This window comes from Onychostruthus taczanowskii, unplaced genomic scaffold (genome assembly GCF_017590055.1).
Source record: "Onychostruthus taczanowskii isolate IOZ18803 unplaced genomic scaffold, ASM1759005v1 scaffold38, whole genome shotgun sequence".
Lineage (NCBI taxonomy): Eukaryota > Metazoa > Chordata > Aves > Passeriformes > Passeridae > Onychostruthus > Onychostruthus taczanowskii.
Window position 1 is genome coordinate 7,345,793 of NW_024501237.1, and position 20,901 is coordinate 7,366,693.

The 20,901-nt window shown below is 36.6% G+C and overlaps 1 protein-coding gene across 8 annotated transcripts in view; it reads left to right on the plus strand.

The window, feature by feature from the left end:
- INPP4B (inositol polyphosphate-4-phosphatase type II B) overlaps positions 1–20,901 on the plus strand; it is a 319,336-nt gene that overhangs the window by 185,030 nt on the left and 113,405 nt on the right. For all 8 annotated transcript variants that reach the window (XM_041411957.1, XM_041411958.1, XM_041411961.1 and 5 more), the window contains 3 exons: positions 7,085–7,196; positions 9,177–9,249; positions 15,161–15,308. In XM_041411957.1, coding sequence (XP_041267891.1) covers positions 7,085–7,196; positions 9,177–9,249; positions 15,161–15,308 — 333 coding nt within the window. The remainder of the gene's footprint in view (positions 1–7,084; positions 7,197–9,176; positions 9,250–15,160; positions 15,309–20,901) is intronic.

Below are 20,901 nucleotides of genomic sequence, written 5' to 3' on the forward strand. Positions count from 1 at the left end.
GTAGAAATTATCAGCATTTCTTTGATGGCAATTTAACCAGAGCAGTCTACTAATTTAAACTTGCTTTCTTCTAATCACCCTGTGGTATTAGTACCTCTCAGGAGGATAGGGGATGTATCAAGGGACTTGTCAGAGCATGAAATTCTATTTAATTCTTGTTGATATTCGTTGGATAGGAGTTTATCAGGGCATGCCTGTGATTGAGATACTCCTTTGTTAGATTTAAAGTAGAGATTTAAGGACCCGGAAATAGCCTGTGGTGTGCCCTGTAAAGATTGGTGTAGTTGTAGAATCTGGTTAATTTTTAACTGAGTTTTCTTTTTGTTTTCCTTTTTTTAAATTATTATATCTTTCCATTGTCTTTCTGCGGTACAATGTAACAATATAAAAGTGTTTTCAAAGGAACATTATTGTATTTTTCTGTTATTTTGTGGAGAGCTGGCATGTGTCTACAAGTTCTTACTGTTGACACATAGTGCTTTACTTTTCTGTTTTCCTGCCATTCTACCCTAATAGTGATTTGGGACACAAGTTACAAAACCTCTGCAAAAAAAGTTTTTATTTTGGTTGTCCTTTCTTCTCCATAAAGGTGTCCTAAACTGGTGGCTGAGTGTTTCTGGTAGATCTGTGCGCATGTAGATAATCATCAAAACACAAAAAGGCTGATTTGTAGAATTACATCAGTGTACACAACAGATGTTGGCAGAGGAATTTAGTGACTAGAGATTTGGGATTGCAGTTTCCAATATGGAATTCATAAAAAGAGAGATGCTTTCTATAGACTTGCATGTTTCATTTTGCAATGATAATGCAGTGTCACTTGCTTCCAACTTTTTCATACAGTTGTGATAATGAATGGCATAAAATGGGCTGTTGAATGCAACAAAAGTATTTTTCAGTAGGAGAATATTTCTTAATATTGACTATATGATATAGTGTGTCAGATTAAAAAAAATAAAATCATGCATATTTTTTTCTTTCTAAATAAGAGCTAGGTATACTGGCTGCTAATTTAGTAATAAAAGCTGGGTTTTTTGGTTTTTTTAGAAGATTTAATTTTTAAGTTCAGTTTAGAGGATCTTTTACCATGCCTTTCTGTTAAGAACAGCATAATATTTTGGGGTTTTGTTTTGTTTTTCTTTTTTCTTAGTTGAGCTCTATGGCTTTTTGCAAAGAGCTAGCAATGAGTACTTCCATTGCCCCTTTCTCTGCGGTGGTAGTTTGTCTGTTTCCAGGAAGGGCCTCTTTGGTTGGGCAATTTTGATATGATTTTCACTTAGTTACCTGTAAGAAGCAGCAAAGGAAAAAGACAATAGTGCTGTCTTGTGTTCTCTGCAAAAATAAGGTGCATCTGTCTGACAAGCTTCTTTAAAGAGACTGACAAAAGTGTAAGTAGGGTACTTCAGTGTGAAATTGGGGTGGTGTCAGTACCGCTCTGATCCTTTGGCCTCTGTTACAAGGAACTCCATAGGAGTGTGTAGCCATAATATTATGAAAAATCCTTTGCTGGGATTTTTCCCCTCCTGAGAAGCTGAGTAGCCTCAGGAGAGAAAGGTAAACAATTACTATCTGCTGCTGTGGAATGCAACAGGTGCATCCGTGATTGGTCCAAATGGATTGTTTTCCATTGATGACCAATCACAGCCACCTGTGCCAAGGCTGTGAGCAGTCACAGGATTTTGCTATTCTGTTCTGTTCTTGTTGTAGTCTTCTGATCTCTCTGTTCTTTAGTATATTCTTAATGTAGCATTTTAATATAATATTTAACATAATAAATCAGCCTTCTGAAATGGAGTCAAGCCTCGTGTCTCCACACACGGAGAGTTCGTCACAACAGGAGTGGAACTAAACAAAGAGGAACTAGGAGGGAGAGCATGAATTATACAGATATCTTGGTTTACAAGACAGGTGTCTGCTAGGGAAGGCAGAAAAGCCTTTTTGGAATGGAGAACGTAAACCCCTTCCCTCCTAATTATTAGAATTTTGAAATTAAAGAGTTCTCAGGCAAAGGTATGGAAATAGGAATAACAGTTCTTTGCTAGAGTGTATAGCAAGGTAAACCAAAACAACAACAACTCCGGCATTAGTAACAAACAGAACCAGGAACCCAGTCCCAGCCTTTCTGCCGCGGCACGTTCCCCTTCGGTGCAGTTCCACTCACAGCCAGCAGGGGCGCTGGTGGCTCCCGGTGGGCAGGGCAGGTGCGGAGATCCCCACGTGGCTGCAGGGGGCGCTGTGGCGCGGGCTCTGGGAGCGCGTGGCAATGGCGGCTGGGCCCAGACGGGAAGGGATGGAGGAGAGGCTTTGCTCCACAAACCCTGGAGCAGGCAGTCTCGGTGCGCCTAGCAGGACTCTCAGAAGCAGCAGGCTGGAACGGCAGGGATGAGCAGAAATCCCCGGGCATGGACAAGAATGTCTCAAAACTCTATGACAAATAGCTGGAACCTGCGGGATGTCCTGGCAGGGCAGGGGTATGCGGGGCCCAGTAACAGAAGAAACATTCCCTGCTGGGTTATGGTGGTGGCAGTGAACTCCTTTCCCCAAGCCACAGGTCAGACTGTCCTGTGAAGCCCAGCAGCGAGAGAGCAGGCGCCCCTGTGTCTTTCTACCTGCCCCCATTCTTTCAGTATCTTTGCCCTCCCCTCCCACTCCCCACCCCCTGCAGAGAAACTCCCAAAAACTAAAGGAGTTCTCCCCTCCCTGCCCATCTCAAGGACACAGCTCTCAGTGTTTCTTAGCAACTCAATGGAAGAAATTCTACAGGTAATAAGGAAAGAACAGAGAAAACCCAACCCCCAACAACAGTTTATCTGGGAGGTTGTGTCTCTATATGTCTGTCAGTCATGTACTATACAGGCTTCTTTAATCATGCGTCAGTGCTTAAGCTCTTGGACAGTATTTATCTAGCTATCTGTCTAATTTTAGTTGTCTTCTTTTCATTAATCTTGGACAGGACTGAACTTTCTTTAAAGAAAGGAGATAAACCTATCTATTTTTGACAAAAAAGTCCTCTTAATTTCCCTCCCTCCTAACAGCTTGTAGTTCAGTGGGTCAGAAAACATGTAACTGCACTTTGGTAGTAGTAGTATTCACAAAGTGTAACTGACTAGAGAGAATTTGAAAGCCGCACAGTAATTTCTGCAGTCATTTATGTACTTAGCATAACTTCCCTAGCAAATGATGACTATAAAATGCTATATATTTAGCTGCTTTTCCCTATTAAAATTCAATAGCTATGTCTACAACTAGTACTTGGTCTCCCTCCTGAAATTGTTTCTTGGCTCCTTCATGTTGTGTCATCCACCTCAGGAAGCTGGTGAACAACAGCTTGACTGTATAAGTCAGGTGAATCTCCAGTACAGTCGAGGTGAAATGTGTTCTGACATGAAACTTAATCAACTATACTTTGAAATAATGAAAACAGAAGGAACTGAGCATTGCAAAATTTTGTTTACTTATCTTAGAATGCAGCAGAATTTTATTTACAGTGGACTTATTTAAAACCAGTATCGATTATTTTAATAGACTTCGCTGTGAATTCACAGATAAACATTTTCCTGTAAGTGCAATACTTTGGTGCTTGGATATATCAAAATATATTATACCAGCAGAGAAATTAATTTTATGACAATTTGTAGGTTAGCCTTTGCTAATTGCATTTATTGTATATTATGCACTGGAGAAAGGGGCTGCTTGCTAGACTCAAATCATGCCATCATGCCGTTTGCTTTTCAGGCAGTCACTTTGTCTTTTATAATTAACGCATTTCTTTCTTTGTGTTATTGAATATTTTTCTCTTCTTCTTTTTTTTTTTTTTTTTTTTTTTTTTTTTTTTTTTTTTTAAGAAAGGTGTATGGCCAGGGCAACCAATTAGCAGGCCTAAATTTGCATACTCAATATGTAGTAATGAGACTTGATGAGGTCACCATTGGAGGCAAATGACTGCTGTTCTCAGTCCATCTGGCTCACATACTTTTCCATCAGTAGCTTGTTACCTTTTTCCTCTCTGGATGTCTTGGTCAACATTTTATGGCCAGAAGTAGTAAGGTGGGCAAAGGTTCCTGCTGCTCATGGTGTTACTGGCTATCTCCTTCCCTCATATTTGAGGGACCTCATACTGACCTGGGGATCCTTAAGGACTTGGGATGGTAGAGAAATCTATTTCAAATGCAGGTGCTCTGCTGACATACATCAGATGATTGCTGATCCTTGTCCCAGGGTGCTAAAAAATATCAGCAATTTTCCAGATCCGTAAGCCAGGTGGATTTTGTCCCATGTATCGGCTTCTTATGTTGATACTAATTTTATTCTCTTTGCAGTATCCCCCATCCCAACTCGCCCTAAACAGGTTGTCAAGGTGCAGTCTTTTTTTCTGTGGGGATGTAGTGACTGACAGCAATTTGATGCAGGGATCATCTTCAGTGCACCATGTGAGTGTAGAGTGTCCTTCTCAGCTTTATTAAACTACATCAAATAAGCTGATTTCGTCCTAATGCATTATGAAGTATCCTAAAACAAATTAATTCTTTCTCTGATGCTGTGTTGAACAGTGTGTATATGTGAGAGTCTTCACATCTCTGCAGGCAAAGGACATGAAGTGTGTACATAACGTGTGTGTGTGCTCAATACTGTTAGTGCAAAGTAAAATTATACAGGTTTGTATCCTACTAAAGTATGATCACTAAGCTTTTTTAAATTTTTCCCACTGCATCACTTCTGTTTCTCCTTTTTAATTTTCTTTCAAGTGAAATTTTAATCTCATGATATTCTTGGAAAGTTTGAAATGTGTGTCTTCAAGTACCTGAAGACTTTCACGCACCGCAGGTGTTTTAAAATCGCAGTCTGACACTGCTCACAGCAGTTTTGCCCTGGGCATTTATAGAGCTCTTTGCTGATTCGAATGCCTGTAGCATTCAAAAGAAACTTCAATTTTGGGTTTTGTTGGTATTGTTGTTGTGGGCTTTTTTTTGTTAAATTGTGTCTTCATATTTCTGTGTGGGAAGATAAGAACTGGAAAAAGAAGTGCAACTACAATGCAACAAGTCCCACTGTTTAGTTTTATTGTGCTGCATTACCTTCTCTTACAGGTAATACATGTTCCAGATTGTAATATTACAAATGTATTAGACCAGAACAGGAGTGATTTTGAGAAGAAACTAATAATAAAAAATATGTAAAAGTGAAATTAGATCAATCACTGTTTCTAAACCCATTCAAAATACATATTGCTCCTCATGCAGGCAAGCAATGCAATGCTCACTGTCATACTGAGGTCAAGCTTTTAATAACAGCATCAAGGGAAATATTTAGGATTTTAAAGAATATAAGACAGGGACTGAGAAAGCGTAGCTAGCATTTCCATTTTACTTGAGCAACAGGTCTTGTTGGCACGGATCAGTTTTTTCACTTGACACTTTGATCAGAACACCTTAAGCTACTGAAAAATTTTCAGTCTTATAAGCACACACTTTGGCTTTTAAAGATATGTGATTTGCTGACGTCTGCTATATTCCTTTTCTGCTTGGGAATGCTGTAGTGCATTTGTTGACAGAGCCTAGTTTGGGTGCCAATTTGACACAAGAAGTAGAAAACACGTGAAGTCAAACCACAAGGTTGTAGCAACTCAGGGGAAAGTTCTTCATTCAGAAGGCCCTTTCAAAATTATTATGTATTTCTGCTCATAAGCACAATTCGGACACTGAACCCTTATTACTTTTCTTCTGGATACTTTGTTAATTAATATAGGCTTCTTCAATTGCAAAACTTTTTGGAACTGGTTCATTTTTAATAGTTTCTTTATTGTCAGTAATTAATTTGGCTTAGAACAGATAAAGTTTTACACATGTAAAATGTGACGAATTATGTTTATTTTGCAAGGTTTTATAGAAGACCAGATTTGTATAGTTGCAAGATGAGTGTATTCTACTGACTGTATATTAAAGCCTTAGGGTTTTCAAGGAAAATAATTATTTAATTTGGAAGCTTGGGGATAACTATTTTTTGAGATTTTACTGTAGGAGTTGGACTTGTTTACTCTAATGGGTCCCTTCCAACTCAGCATGTTCAGTAATTCTGTGGTTTTATGATTTTATGACATTGAACTTTTCTATGTATTATTTTTTTCCTGATTCATCACTCTTCATTTCCACTGCTCAGAAAACACACAGTATTGCCACACACATATTTGTTTTGATTCTCCTTCCTCACTGTGTTTTTGTAATTGTGCTGAACTTATTCTCATCATTTCCTTTTTGCCTATTTTTGCTTGGTGCCTTTTGTTATCCTTTCCTCATTATTATGAAACAATCTGTTACTTTTCTTTCCTTCCTTTCCAAAAATCCTGCTGTTCAGAATAAGCCAGGGGAGATGGACTGTATGATTAAACTTGGTGCTGTGCTGCCAGTGAAAGCTGAAAAAGCATTTGGTATCTTTCAGGAGTTTAAACCCTTGTTTCTTCCAAAAGGTAGATGTTACTCTTTTCTTGGTGATGTACATCCGAATGATTATTTGTTTTTGATTAATTGAAAGTAAATTATTTGTGGAGATGATAATAAAGGAATTCACCTGTATCTGTACCACCATTCCCATATAGTTCAAGAAATGGGATGGATTCTGAATACTTTCTCTGTGGAGGGATTACAAAGGGAAACATGATTTTCAGATTAGTTTTGTTGTTTTGGTTTTTCAGGGGTTTTATTCATACACTGTGTCCTTTCTTTGCAGATTTTTAGGAAACAAAGTCATGTAGTTGGCATTGGGATTGCAGATCCTAAGTGGAATATTGGTGCAGTGTTACAGCCCTTTATCCAATGGTCCACAGACAGGATAAGGTCTAGAATGAAAACTTGGCAGTGTTCATGGATTCATGCACCATTTATAGCACTTACCTGTCCTCAGTTTTGCGATGAAAACTTTTGTTGTCCTGAAGAAGTTGCCTCATTGTTAACATTTGGTTTGTGGTGGTAAATAACCAGTTCAATACCGGTGACTGCAGCTTTACAGAATGGAGATAACTGATAATATTCTAATTGAAAGAATTTGATGCTGCAAGTGACCTAGTGTCATGGGTTGGTTTTTTTTTCAGAACATCTGATGGTGGAAAGACAGTTGGTACCATTGAAGTCAACCTTGTGAAGATGGGAGAGCTAGAGGAGGGGGAAACAGACCACATCACAGCAAATACCCAGGATCAAAAGGTAGAAACTCGGTTTATTGCACGAAGTTAGTTAGAATGATCAGTTGTACCAGATGTCTAAAATACTAATTATCAAATTGGGTTAAGGACTTAAAACAAAATTTCTGTAGTAAGTACTATGTACACTTATCTCCCTCAACTAAAAAAAAAAAAAAAACCTCATGAAAATGTGCAGAGTAATATTTTGAGTTTCCTAGGCCCTTTCCTTCTTTAAGAAAAAAGTAGCTTATTTTTATCTCAACTGGATGTATTTGATCACTTCTGATCAAAAACTGTCCAGAGAGATGCCATAAGTACAGCTTTTTTTTTTCCTTGGATAGCTGTTCTGGTTTCTGCCCTTGAAGTCCTGTTCATGTTGATTTTTATGTGCAATCTGTGCCCACAATACTGAAAAGCTGGGAAGAATGACAGACAAGTAAACCAAAGAAGAGGTGAATTCCCTTGCAAAGGGGCAGGTTTATCTGCATTTCATGGGAGCACACAATTTTTGCAGCCTTAATATAACTGCTTAGCACTGGTGTATTCTGTTCTTCATGAATATAAAGAAAGGAAATACTGCTACAGGGAATGCAGTGTTTTTTTGTTTGGAAGTTACGTAAGATTTTTTTTTTTAGAAAAGGACATTATTTTCAGTAACTTTTCTGCTTAGCAGAATCAGTCTGCTTTTACATCAAATTCTGAGGGCAAATTTCACACTTTTTTTCACCACTTATCTCAGAGGACTTCAATGCCTTTTTAAAACAGTAGATGAGTGTGACCAGTTCCAAAAAGCCAACAAATGCTGTGAAATCTTTCTGATTTTGACTTGTAAAATTTGCACAATACAGGAAACACGAGCTGTTTTTTCAGCCTTCTCTCTTATTTTTCTTTTCTTCCACAGCAAAAAGTGGAATGAGACTCCTCCTTGCAATTATTGGAGATGTAATTAATGAGCTCTGTTTGGCCTGGGGGAGACAGAAGGCTTTAATAGCATCTTTCTAGGGTTTTCTAATACTTGTAAAGAGAGACCAGACTCATGACCGAGGTATTTTCTGTGGTCTTTAAAGGAGTCCTTGGTTTGTACAAATCAGTTGCAACACTGTCTTGGTTTATATCTTGATAGTGAGGATGCAATTGTGAGAGTGATGAGTTATTGAATTAATGTAAAATAAATAAGTTTTGAACTGAGCTTGTTCAGTTTTAGATAAACTGTGTGCAGGAATTTCTCATAGAAGAGGAAGGTGATGGTTAAATTTATTTTCAGATATTACCTGGTAGAGAATACACAATGTGTTGCTCTCTGCCTTAAGTTCTCCACTGAGCTTCTAGGAACTGGGGAAGCCCTAGGAATGGAGCTCCCTGTGACCTTTAGAGACTCCCATTTGTTTTCTGGATGGGGTAGGAGGAGCATTAAAAATATTATGTGTAGGTGTACACTGATTGATTTTTCCATAAACTTTTTATACTTTTATGCACTAATCTTATCCAAGCAATGCTCCAGTTCACTTGTATAACATGTTACTTCAATCACTAAACCTGAGCACATTTTGAGCACACTTTCTTGTGCTTCCTACTCTTCCCGTGTTTAAAAATTAAGTGTTTTCTTGCACTGTGCATTTGAAAACTGCTTTGCCTAAAGAAACTTCTTTGAAAGCATAGAACTTGTCAAAAATTGTTTTAAACTAAAGTGCCTTATTCTTATAATAAAACTTACTAAGCTAAACTATTATTATCTCAACATTTCTGCCGTAATACTTGTAGGAAACATTTCTGTTTTATTATGGAACAGCTGATCATATTTTTTTCATTTTCTTGGCTATAATTGTGATTGTGTTACAGTATCTTGGAACAGAACTATAAAGATAAAAATGTAAATTATAAGTAAGACTTTGAAAGTTTATATTATTATCAGTGATGGTTGTCAGCCTACCTTTTATAAACTGACATGGATTTATTTCAGACCCCTGAATGTGTCACGTTTATGGTTGTATTTCTTTTGCAGTGTGCATTGGTTCATGAGTATACAGCCACTGAAGGTATAAGTGGGAAAGACAACTTGCCTTCCTTAAATGCAGGTAAGAATTCCAATGTCTGTAAGAGACAGGTCTTGCAACTCTACATCTGGTCCTGAAGAAATCACATAAATTTGTGGCAGAGCTCATAAATGTCTCTTCAAATGATGCACAGATGTTTAAGTTCAATATACTTGACATCATCAATTTATTGAGAAATTTAAATAAATGTGTATCAATTATGCTTTCTGGAGCAGTGCTAGAATCTCCATCTCCTACATCTTTACTGTTCAATGATTTTCAAGACTGTCAGTGACTTCCATGGGCATGGAATTAACATCATATATTTCTGTCATGTCATTGCATGGCATTCTGTTAAATAATTATGCGTTATTTGTAAGTGAATACCCAGGACAATCAATCACTCTCATAACTGATGAAGTGGAAGTTTCAGTTTGATCTGGAAGCTATCAGTTTGAAGGGAGCTGTTGGCAAGGCATTCTCAATTCTAGGTCAACTCAGAGCTTGAGTGCAAGGTGTTAAACTAGATCTATTTTTCTTTCATTATGCTGAGAAATATTGCATGCTGATATGCTGCACCATAAAACTTTTCTTAGCCCAAGTTTATGAATCTCCATTACTCTGCAGTAACAATGTCACAGATAAGTTATATGGGTCATCTAAAACCACAGCACTGTCAAGAATTCTGTATTTGCTACATACAGTTGAGGGGGATTGTTACTCAACTTTTACAACTTTTTAAAATCTTTACTGAAACTTTTTCATCTGATTTCTCTGATAGGGCAGACTTTCTGAATCAGCTTTGCAGTCTGAAGGAAGCACTAAAAATGGCCAAAATTAAGTCTTCCATATATGCATGAATATGGTCAATTTTTTTCTGTGAGTTGTTGAGACTAGATCAGAAACAGAAAAAGTATGTTCTAGAGAAATACCATTTATTTTCATCAATTCAAAGTGAGAAAGATGTCAATTGAGAATTTCTGAATGTACAGGAACTACATCTGGCTCCAGAAATTCCTGAACTGGAAGTAGCTGGAGGCAGGGAGGGTATCTTGTGTCTCTAGGTATTTATTTATGGCTTTTCTTGGACACAGGATACAGAGCCATTTGAAGGATTTTGTCTAACCCAGTGCAGTTCTTTGATTCTGATTCAATATGTCATCCAGATTAGTGAGACTTGAAGAATCGACATTTCTGGTCAGAGAACGATACTGATTCACAACTGATTTTTTTCTATTTGTTGCCTCCGTTGTGTAGGTTTGATTGGAGTTTTTTGTTAACTTTTTTTTTTTTTTTTTTTGTATAGAAAAATGCTGTAGGTTATGAATGTATTTTGTTGGAACTTCCAAGGTAGATGTCAGTTTTAGGAATATTGAAGTCTAGATCAATTTGTCAAGAATATTTCCATGTGATTCTATAGTGTATCTAGACAACGTTTGCACATAATATAAAAGCAAAGCCCGCCCAACAGTGCTAGGGTTTATAAAGTCAAACATACCATTGAGAGTTTTTTTTTTTGGTCATTTTTTGGGTTGTCATTTTTTTTTTAAAGAATTGATGTATCTAGACAACGTTTGCACATTTGTTATTATCATATACAAACACAATATAAAGGCAAAGCCCACCCAACAGTGCTAGGGTTTATAAAGTCAAACATACCATTGAGAGTTTTTTTTTTTGGTCATTTTTTGGGTTGTCATTTTTTTTTTAAAGAATTGAGGGGAAAGAGGTGCATATGCAAGAAATGACAGCATGCAGGAGATTGGAAGGAGTTTGCACTCACAGGAAGTTTATATAAATAGTTAGTCTTCAGTCTGTTTCCTGCATTTGTGACTTTCTCTTCTCATCCAGCATTGCCTCCACTTTCTGGCTGACACCAGGAACTGATTCCAGGTTTTGTCAGTCCTACTCTTTTTATTGAATTCCTGATTTTTTTTCTTAGAAAAATTTTAGCTGCCCTTTTGTACTGTCAGCCTCTTTCCCCAACCCATCAGACTTCTTGCCCAGCATGCCTCCATGACTGGGCTTCCTGTGGATTAAGGCTCTCTGTGTTGCCTGGAGACAGACTGGATTTCTCATATGGATACCTGTGCAGAAGTGTCAGGAAACCTAATAACATCAACAGTGCCTGCACTGCTTTGCCTGCTTTGTTCATACAGAACTACCCCCAGAATAGTATGTTTTCCATATACATTCATATTTATTACATGTGTATGCTGTTGTAAAGCTTTCTGATACTTTCTGTTTCTTGTTGTTTATCAGACCTTCAAAATGATGAAACTGAAAAAAAAACCACCTCTGTGAATCCTTAAGCCTGTGGGTATAGAAGCATGCTAGCATTCTTTTTAAATCTTAGGATAGCATCTCCAGTGAATTAGGAGATGCTTATTGAGTGAGTGGGAATGAGCAGTGTATTTCTGAGCCTTATCACTATTCCATCTATACCCCAAGAGATTGAATCTATGTCTCAAAATTCAGTTGTTTATTTATAATGCTGGAGAGTTTGCCAGTTGTTTACATGTAAACAAATTGCATTCTAAATAAAAATAATTAAAGTAATTGAAATAAAGCAAAATTAAGAAAGCTGTAATTATTATTCCTGAGGTAATACACATCATATACCTATGCTACAAAGAAAGATATAAATAGGAACACTGTTAGCAAATTAATATATGGCAGAGATATGCTTTGATCTATGTTCAGTAGGGAATGAAAATAAAACCAGAGTATCCAATTTTTTTTTTTTAATTGTACTTTCAGGGGAAGCAATGTGAAGGATGTGGCACAGAATAAAAAGCACAGAGGTCTTCATTTTTAAAAATGAGAATGTCCAAAAATAGGAATGGATAAATATATGGCATTGGCTTTTAGGCTTGATGCTTTAGAGAAAAGCTTTTAAAACAGGGCTTTCTCTTTTTTAACCACTGCAATCATGTGGATTTTGGGGTTTTTTTAATGCCTCTCATGATCACTGTCTAAACACAGGAAGGATTGTTTTTATGAAACTTACACTCATTTTAATCACTACTTTTTATAAAAGCCATTTTAGTCTTGCCATTCTTATTGTACATGCATTCTAGAACGTGGTTCCAGACAACTTTTTATAGTCAGAAATTAATTACTATTGCAATTGGAGGGGAAGATACTTCTGAGATTTTTATGGAGTTGCATGCCTTCAGTAGTTCTGTTTATAAGGAAAACATCAAGTACTATGCAGCTTTTATTGGCAATCTTAAGCTTTAGTAATACTGCATATTGGGATTATTTGGGAAAAATTCCCAGGCTTTTTTTTTACTTTGTAAATGAAATTTTCTTCTTAAACCCATGGAGATATGATTTGACAATTTAAAAAAACTTACAAGACACTTGAGATTATCCCCATCTGAAAATTCAGAACTGAATCAAAGACCTGCAAATTCAGCTAGTACCTGGAGAGTAGTTTCATAATTCTAGCAATGATAAAAGCCACAACTTTGAATCCATGTTTTCAGTGTTCTTCGTCCCTTGCTGCAGTCCTGATGGGTTTTCTAGGGTTTTTGGTTTCTTTTTATTTGTGATGGTGGTGACAGGGGGAGATCAGAGGAAAGAGAATTTTCAGGTACATATTTGCATTAGGTTCTCACAGATTAATGTGTATTTTTCAGTGTAGTAGATTCTGAGTGTGAATTTAAGGGCTGCTCTTGGAAAAAATCCCTTGATAAACTCCTTAGTAAGTAGATATAAAAACGTAAAATAAAGAGTCTTTTGTGTCTGGGGCATCATGATTTAAAATGTCCAGGTAATATATTGATCAGGGGGCATAACAGAAAAAAGCAATACCAACCCAAAATTATAATCTGGTTTGGCAGTTTTCTGTTTAAGGCCAGACCTGAATTAGCCCTTAGTTTCCTGAGCTCTCCCTAACATTTGAAAATTTGCAGTCCCTGCCTTGTTAATGGGAGATGATTGGTGCCTTACATCCCCTTTGTGAATTGTCACAAACTGTTAATATTATCAATGAGGCTGATTTCACTGATTACAAGAATCTCAGCAGAAGAGAAGGATAATAGGAAATACGCATTGCCGCGTATTTTAACCAAGTGATGTAATAAAGCCTGAACACTTGGTGAAAGTTGATCATAAGAACAGGACTTGGAGATGTTTTTTGCTGTAATTAAATCTGCGTGGTGAGGATCCTTAAACTCTAAAAGTGTGTGGAAAAATGTTTGAACATTGAGATATTTTGGGTATTAGTAGTAAAGAAAAATTGCTCCTTTTAATATGTCAGAGAAATTAAGCATCTCTTTTGCTTATTTCACAACACTGAATGAAAATTGAGTTTTTGAAAGTAAAATCACTAAGAACTAAAGGCAAAATGACTCTAAAAAGGGTTATAAAATGACTATAAAAAGGTAAGAAATGCTTATAATGTACTGTAATTAAGAAATAGTTGGCTTCTGATTGTGAAGGCATGAATTATAACATCAGTATTGTCTCACCCTTCACAAGTGACAAAATAGAATAAACGTTTTTAAAACACCTCTCAGTTGCTCCATCTCTGGGTCAGAAAAGGGCATAATCCAACAACAGTTTTTCATCAAAGACTAGTGATGAAAGATATCTCAGTAGAGTGATGGGAATATAGAGCAGTACAACCACTTAAACATTGCTCCTTTCTTCAAGTTGCCAGCAATAGATTTATTATCAGTAAATTTAAATCTCTGGTCTTCTTTTAGGCCTTTCCTAAAGGATTTTTGTTAAAAATCCTGATTGCTTAGATAGACAAGACAGTTTGTATACTTTTTATGTTTCATTCTCTATAAATCAGACTACATAAACATTAATGGTGTCAGGGAGTTGTGAATTGAAATGTCCATTAGTAGCTGTCATTTTGACAGGAGCAGTTTCCCCGCAGCACACATGGGGAATGTATTCCTCTGAGTTATAGACCACTCAGTGGCTGATCAATGGGAGCCTGCTGGAAGGCAGCTTTTTCCAGAAGGCTTGACAGAAAGGTAGAAGTGGAGGATTTGGATGGCTGTTGAAAGTTAGTCATTCCAAGTTAGGATGTTGCGGACATGTGTGTTAAATGACAATCATTTGTCTCCAAGTAAGTTTATCAAAGTAGTGAAACAGAACTTTTTATTCCTCAGCTTTTTCCCTTTTTGTTCTTTCTGGAAAATAAGAGAAGAGTAAAAAAAGAAAATAAAAAGATGGAAAGGAGAGAGTAAATTATATGGCATCTTTTTAAGATCTGAATGGAAATGTAGCCAACACATGAAAACGGTAAAAGGAAAAATGTGATGGGTTTTAAACATTATTTTCCAAAATACAAAGAAATGTGATTTTCTTATGTCACGTTGCAATAGTAATCTGAAAACAGTGTATGAAACATACTGACAGGGCTGTTATATTTATTTCTATGTAGTGGCAGTGTCTTGACCACATCAATGATCAAGGTAGCTCTAATATGGTCAAATGTCAAGTTTCCTTTAATGTAGAAGCACATCTTCTGTTTATGTTAATGACTTGTATGTGCATGTCAAGGGGAAGATGCAGCTGAACTCTGAGTCCTGTACAATTTATTGAAATAGTGAGTGGTTCTAGCAGGTGACAAGCTATGGTGGTGACTGTATTAAGTTCATTGTTCATTTGTGCATTCTGTTTTTCCTAACTTCAGGTTAAATGTAAGAAAAGAGAGTCTAATTTATATTCTCACTACTTTAAAGACTAAATTCAAAGGTTACTTACTCTGCTGGTAAAATGTGATTTATTGATGTACTAGTAATATTTTGTCTTCCACATGCTGGTATAAAAAATTATATAAAACCTAAATGTTTTTAGTATCATTTTAATGGTTCTAAAATTAGTTTTGCTAGCAAGGGGGACAATAATATAATAATTTTATATTGTCATAAATTTTCAGAGTCATATAACCACAGTAAAGCAATGATACTATTTTTCCTCTTTGCAGTGTTGAGAAACCCAGTTTGTAAGTTATATAGATTCCCTACTTCTGACAACAAGTGGATGCGAATTCGGGAACAGATGGCTGAGACTACCCTATCTTTCCATGTTCCTAAAGAACTAATAAATCTGCACATAAAGGAGGATATGAGAAGGTAAGGAAGAAGCAGCAGCAATAGTAAGTACTAAATTATACTTTTCTGACTTGGAATCGTGCAAATGATGAGCTAAAAATATTAATTTGAAGTATGAAATGGGTACTTTCTGGCTGCCAAGAATTTACAGTTGTAACTGAACAACAGAATTGACTGCTCAATAGGACTCCAGTGGCCTCATAAGTTTTGAACATTGAACTGTGCTAAAGTGCGGTCATGACTTTAAATCTGTGAACACCACCATTTGGTTAACAGTATAAATATTCTGGATTGTTAACATTTTATAAAAGAATCAGCAAATGACAGGGGTGTGAACAACATTGTGTTGTGTTTGGCTATGTGTCTGGGTAGAGTTAGCAACACAGACAAACATTATGCAATGAAAAATGACAAGTTTATAGCGATGTCATGGTTTGAGGCTGGCACAATGCTAGTGCCCCATGAAAATACACTTTCCCTAGTGGCTTCTGTGAGGTGTGATCAGGAACAGAGCCAAACAAGCTCCAATTTAGGAATAAAGGAAACAAACTTTATTAACTACAGCATCTAAAAAGGAACAGACACAAAACTAAGAAGGAAAACCCTCCAAATACATTCCCCCTCCTCCCCCGCCATATCCTCCACAGCATGAAGTGACATCGTAGATTTCTATCCTGTCACCATCTCTCAGATAATCAACTTTCAGTCCATCATCACCCCTCAAATAATCAACCCTCAATTCCATCAGGGAGAGAGGAGTCCCCCCTTGCACCATAGGCTTTCCCCGGTAACACAATTGAAACCTCTTGTGCCTCCATGTCACTCGTGGCACTGCTCAGAGAACATTTGCCCTTGTGACTTCTTCCCTCCATGTCCAGGGAGCAATGAGGATGAAAATTACATTCCTCTAGCTAATCTAAATTAGTTGGCATAGGAAAAGGATACCAAAGTAATGTTTGTTTGAAACCTTAATGTTTGGCCTTGTAACCCGGAGAGATGTCTGAGAATCATTACAATGTGTATGGCGTGGAAAAAAAGGAGAATAGGGAACACAGGTTCCCAAAAGCCTTTGAATTTCCAATTTCCCATTGCAGTGATTAAAATGGCAGCCTGTCTTTGAATCCTTGTAAGCTGTGCTGATAAAATTTGGGGATACACCATTATTTTAAGCAGTCCAGGGCTACCCTGAAAGCATTCCCTTCTCCTTCCAGTGATAATGGATGATGTAGAAGATATTGCCTCCTTTCTCATCAAAGTTACTTCACACATAGATGGGTGTCTGGTCTCATGTGTAAGAGTGATGCTGTGACCTAGTGTTGCATCCCAGAGCCATCCGGTACACTTTCAAGCAATTCCTTCCTGTTGTGGTTTACAGAGGCTGTTTGTTCTGCAGTATGGAGCTTCCTTTTTTATTCACCCCATCTCTTGCTTCTCTGTGATGTTTATATGACAATAGAACAGCATGTGGCAGACTGGAATCTTGATTTTAATGAAGTCAGTGGACTGATACATACTTATGCATGGTGATGATGGGTTATAAAATTCCTATGAATTGTTATAATAGTTTATTCATTTAGTACTGTGTTTAGGCATTTATGGCCTCATCTTGTTTGAGAATACTTATGCTCAAGGTTTTTTTAGTAAGCAATAAAAATAGATTATGCTGAGTCTCACAGTTCATACACTTCCCATATTTTTATTTGCCCCATGGGTAAATGCCTTTTAAATGTTAGAGAATTACTTTAACCACTTTTACTACTGCTGCATTATTCTCTCCAAAGGCATAATGCAAGTAATAGCCTTTGTTGTTATTTCATATTGTAGAATTCACCTCCCTGGATAAACTGATAGTAAAAATTCACCATGGTGAGGTTTTCTGTTCACCAAAATAAAGATTTGAGAAAGAAACAGAAGTAAAAGTTGCAGAAAGATTAAGATAAGTGCCTCTGATTTTCCTGATTGCCAATGTGGTTGAGCTGTTCAAGCCTAGTTGAAAGTATGGGTGTGAAAGAAAGAGAGACAAAGTGATTTATACAGTCTGAAGGAGAACATAAGACTAACCAAAAGGAGCAACAACATGTAGAATACTAGCAGATGGTGGGAATAGGGGCATCTGTGTCATCTGTCATCACTTAAGAGTGTGGGTTGGAGCTTCAGCTTTGTCTGGGCTTTCTTTTTCAAAATAATTGTGAAGATGTGTGTTCTTGTGGAGTCCTTACACTTGTAATCTAGTAAAATGTGTGAGGAGGATGCTAGTATATTAGGTGTTGAGCTCACACAAAATATACACTGCACCATCTTCAGGCTATTCTCTTCTGAAGTATTCTTCTCTGTGTCTTTTTCCCTCAGTTAGTATGAAAGGATAAATATTTTTGTCTCAGAAGCCACTTATCACACTCAGCCTGTTTCATTTTTTTTTTAATTGTGGCTTCAATATAGTCAGGTCTGAAGCAATTACCTATAAAAATATGCAAGTAAGTTTTAATCCTATTCAGTATTCATTATAAATTGTAGTTTAAATTCCCTTTTCTCACAGCTCTTATGATTGATTATCTCCTGATAAAACTTCAGTGTTCATTGTTAACCAAACCCTTTCATTTACTGACATGATGCTTTGAAAAATGTAACCTGAAAGGGTATTTAACTTTGGATTTCGGCATGAAATAATGCTTTTAAAGAAATGCATGAATTGAAGATTTTATCCTTCAAGCCTCCCTGGAAGAAATTTTAGTAGGACATTTTAGTAGGTAATTTATTTTTGTTCTAGTAAAGGTCATACAATCTGCTTTGCTGGTTTTTATTACAAAATTATTTCTGTTTCCTCTTTGAGGTATTCCAATGAGTCTTTTCTGGTGTTTTTCATATTTCTTTACACAAATCTGGTCCAGATATTTTACATGTGTCATGCAAGATTGGCCAACTGGTTCTTTGAACCTAATGATTATAAAAGTCTTAGCTTACAATAATTTTTCAGAAAGTTGATTGGCCTATATAATTGAAGCTTGCAGTTGTAGGTGTAACCAGTGTAAGTGGGTCAGAACAGCAAGAGATTTGGCTGAAATGAAATTCCACCTGTACTTGAATTTGGCCCATGGCATTTGTGATCACAACTCATAAGCAAATTTCAAATATAAGTTACTGAACTTAAACCCTCTCTCCAGAGTACAAAGCACAAATGCAAGCTTTGTCTTGTGTCAGAAATGACTGTCCTGTCCCATCAACACTCGGCTTTTTTTTTTGTTTTTTTGGTGCAAATCTATGCTGTCTGTATTTTATTTCTTTCATGAAACATTTTGAAACTATTACAATGTTCAGACTGTCTGAAAAATACTTTTTTTTTTTTTTTTTTTTTTTTTTTACTTCCTCTTACTACACTACCTTTGTTGAGAAATCGAGCCCCAGGCATTGATGCCATGTGTTGGGAGTAGGCTTTGATATTTTTTTGGATGTTTGGATTTTGGTATTTACTTGAATTGTTTTTGAGCAGTGGCATTGTGAAATTGTTGTATTGATGAGCGATGATAGCATTTAATGAAAGTGATTTTGGGTAAGCTTATAATGACTTTTGACGATATTTGAACCAACCACATTCAGAGAGGCGCTGTTACTATGCTTATCCAGTCAAGGATTTTCACAAGATGGTTTCTTGTAAGTACCTAATTTTCAACACTTAAAAAGTTCCCAAACCTGTCAGTAAAATGTAGCTCAAATGCATACAAATGCAGTATTTACCTCATGGTGCATCAAAAAGGATACGAATCTTTTCTCTTCTTACTCTCCATCAGTTACTGCATAAAGGAATATAAGTATATGAACATAAGTGTAGCTTGACTTCTGTAAACAGTGTTTAGACAGCTGTCTTCATGAGTCAATATCTATTTTAAACCCCCTTAATTCGTAAACTAAAGGATAAATTATTGTAATGAATTAACATAATTTTCTCTCCTCTTGATATCACTGTTCACAACCAATTTTGGAAGATATGGCCTCTGTGAAAGCCTAAGAGGGACTATCATAGGTGGCTTAAGTAAAATTTTCTGGATTTGACTTTGATTTTGGGTGTCTGAAGTTGTACTGCACTGGAATGGAGTGATATCACTTGATTTTTTTGTGACAGTTACCTCTACATAATGTTACCTTGAATTCAGCAATACTGTGTGACAGCAGCTCTCTGGCCACAGAGAGCAACACATAGCTTTCCCACACATCCTCTTGGGAAAGGCTGTGGGATGATCAGAGAAAAGAATGATAAACAATTCTTACCTTCACTTGCTGCACCTGTTGTGAACATATGGAGATGTGTTTGCCAAAGGGTGGTTTCTTAATTGGTCAATGGTGATGTGTTTGGACTGGAGGACCAGTTAGGTCCACCTGTATCATAACTGTCTATAAAAGTAATGGGTTTCTCAATAAGTATAGTATAATAAAGTGATTGATCAGCCTTCTATGAATCATGGAGTCAGTGCTAATTATTACCTGGCAGGGGGCCAGTGACGACAGTGCTGAATCTATAAAATGCTGACTTACATTTTATATTGGGACTGCCCTCTCAGAGAAGTCTTTTTTGCAAGATCCGCACAGGTGTTAAGACTCCAGAGAAATCATTCAGTACCAATTAGCAAAGGCTGCTGAGATTCCCGGATGTTGTATTTGTGCACAGCATGCCCTGAGGAAGTCCATATTGAGAAAATTAGCGCCTCCCACAACATGCTGAAAGAATGCAAAATTGAAGTGAAAAAATTTGTCGCTTCCTGTCCCTTAAGGCTTTAGGGTGACTAAAAAAGCTTTATACAGTTTTATGATGCTTGTGTCATAGAGATCCTCACTCTGTATTTGGAATTATGCATTCTGATTAATAAATTGGGGGGAAAAAGAAAACAGAAACCCAGAAAAAGTTTGAATGGTTGAGTAATTGTTCAGTTAATAATGTGATCAATCTTGCCACATATATGACTCCAAGCTGAAAGAAGGAAATAAAGTTTTAAATGTAAACTGTGAAAATAAAATGGTTTACTCATATCGTGCAACTGAAGCAATATGGTCTAAAGCTGATTCCACTGTATTCTGGTGAAACAATCAAAATTGAAAAATAACCAAACAAAAAAACCCTAAAGCAATTCTGATACTGCTAATTAATAAAATATAATTTAGGATAAAAGTGTAAATTTCACAGATGTCATTCTAAGTATTACTTAATTCAAGACTCTGCAATTGTCTGATGCAGGAGAATGATCTTCTGCTATTAAATGCAAATCATACAGTTAAGTCCAAATGATCATGCTCTTTGAAGACACTGAGGTTTTGAAAGATAAACCATAGTAATAAAATATCCAAGGAAGGGAGAGAGTTCAGTAGGGAAAGAATTTAAGGCAGGAATGGAAGCAAAATGGTCTTAAAGTAGGAAGGGAGAAATTAATTAAATTTAGCTTACATATTGTCTACACTTCTGTATAATAAAAAGGGGATGGTGGTGGCTAGAAAGTAAAAAGGAACTTAAAATTTTTATCTGTTAGGAACCATATAAAATCTTATGGCTTTGCAAACCTGAGTCTATTCTCCTTACATGTATAGGAAAAGAGGCTTTAAAATATTTTTAAATGTATTTGCCTTTTTT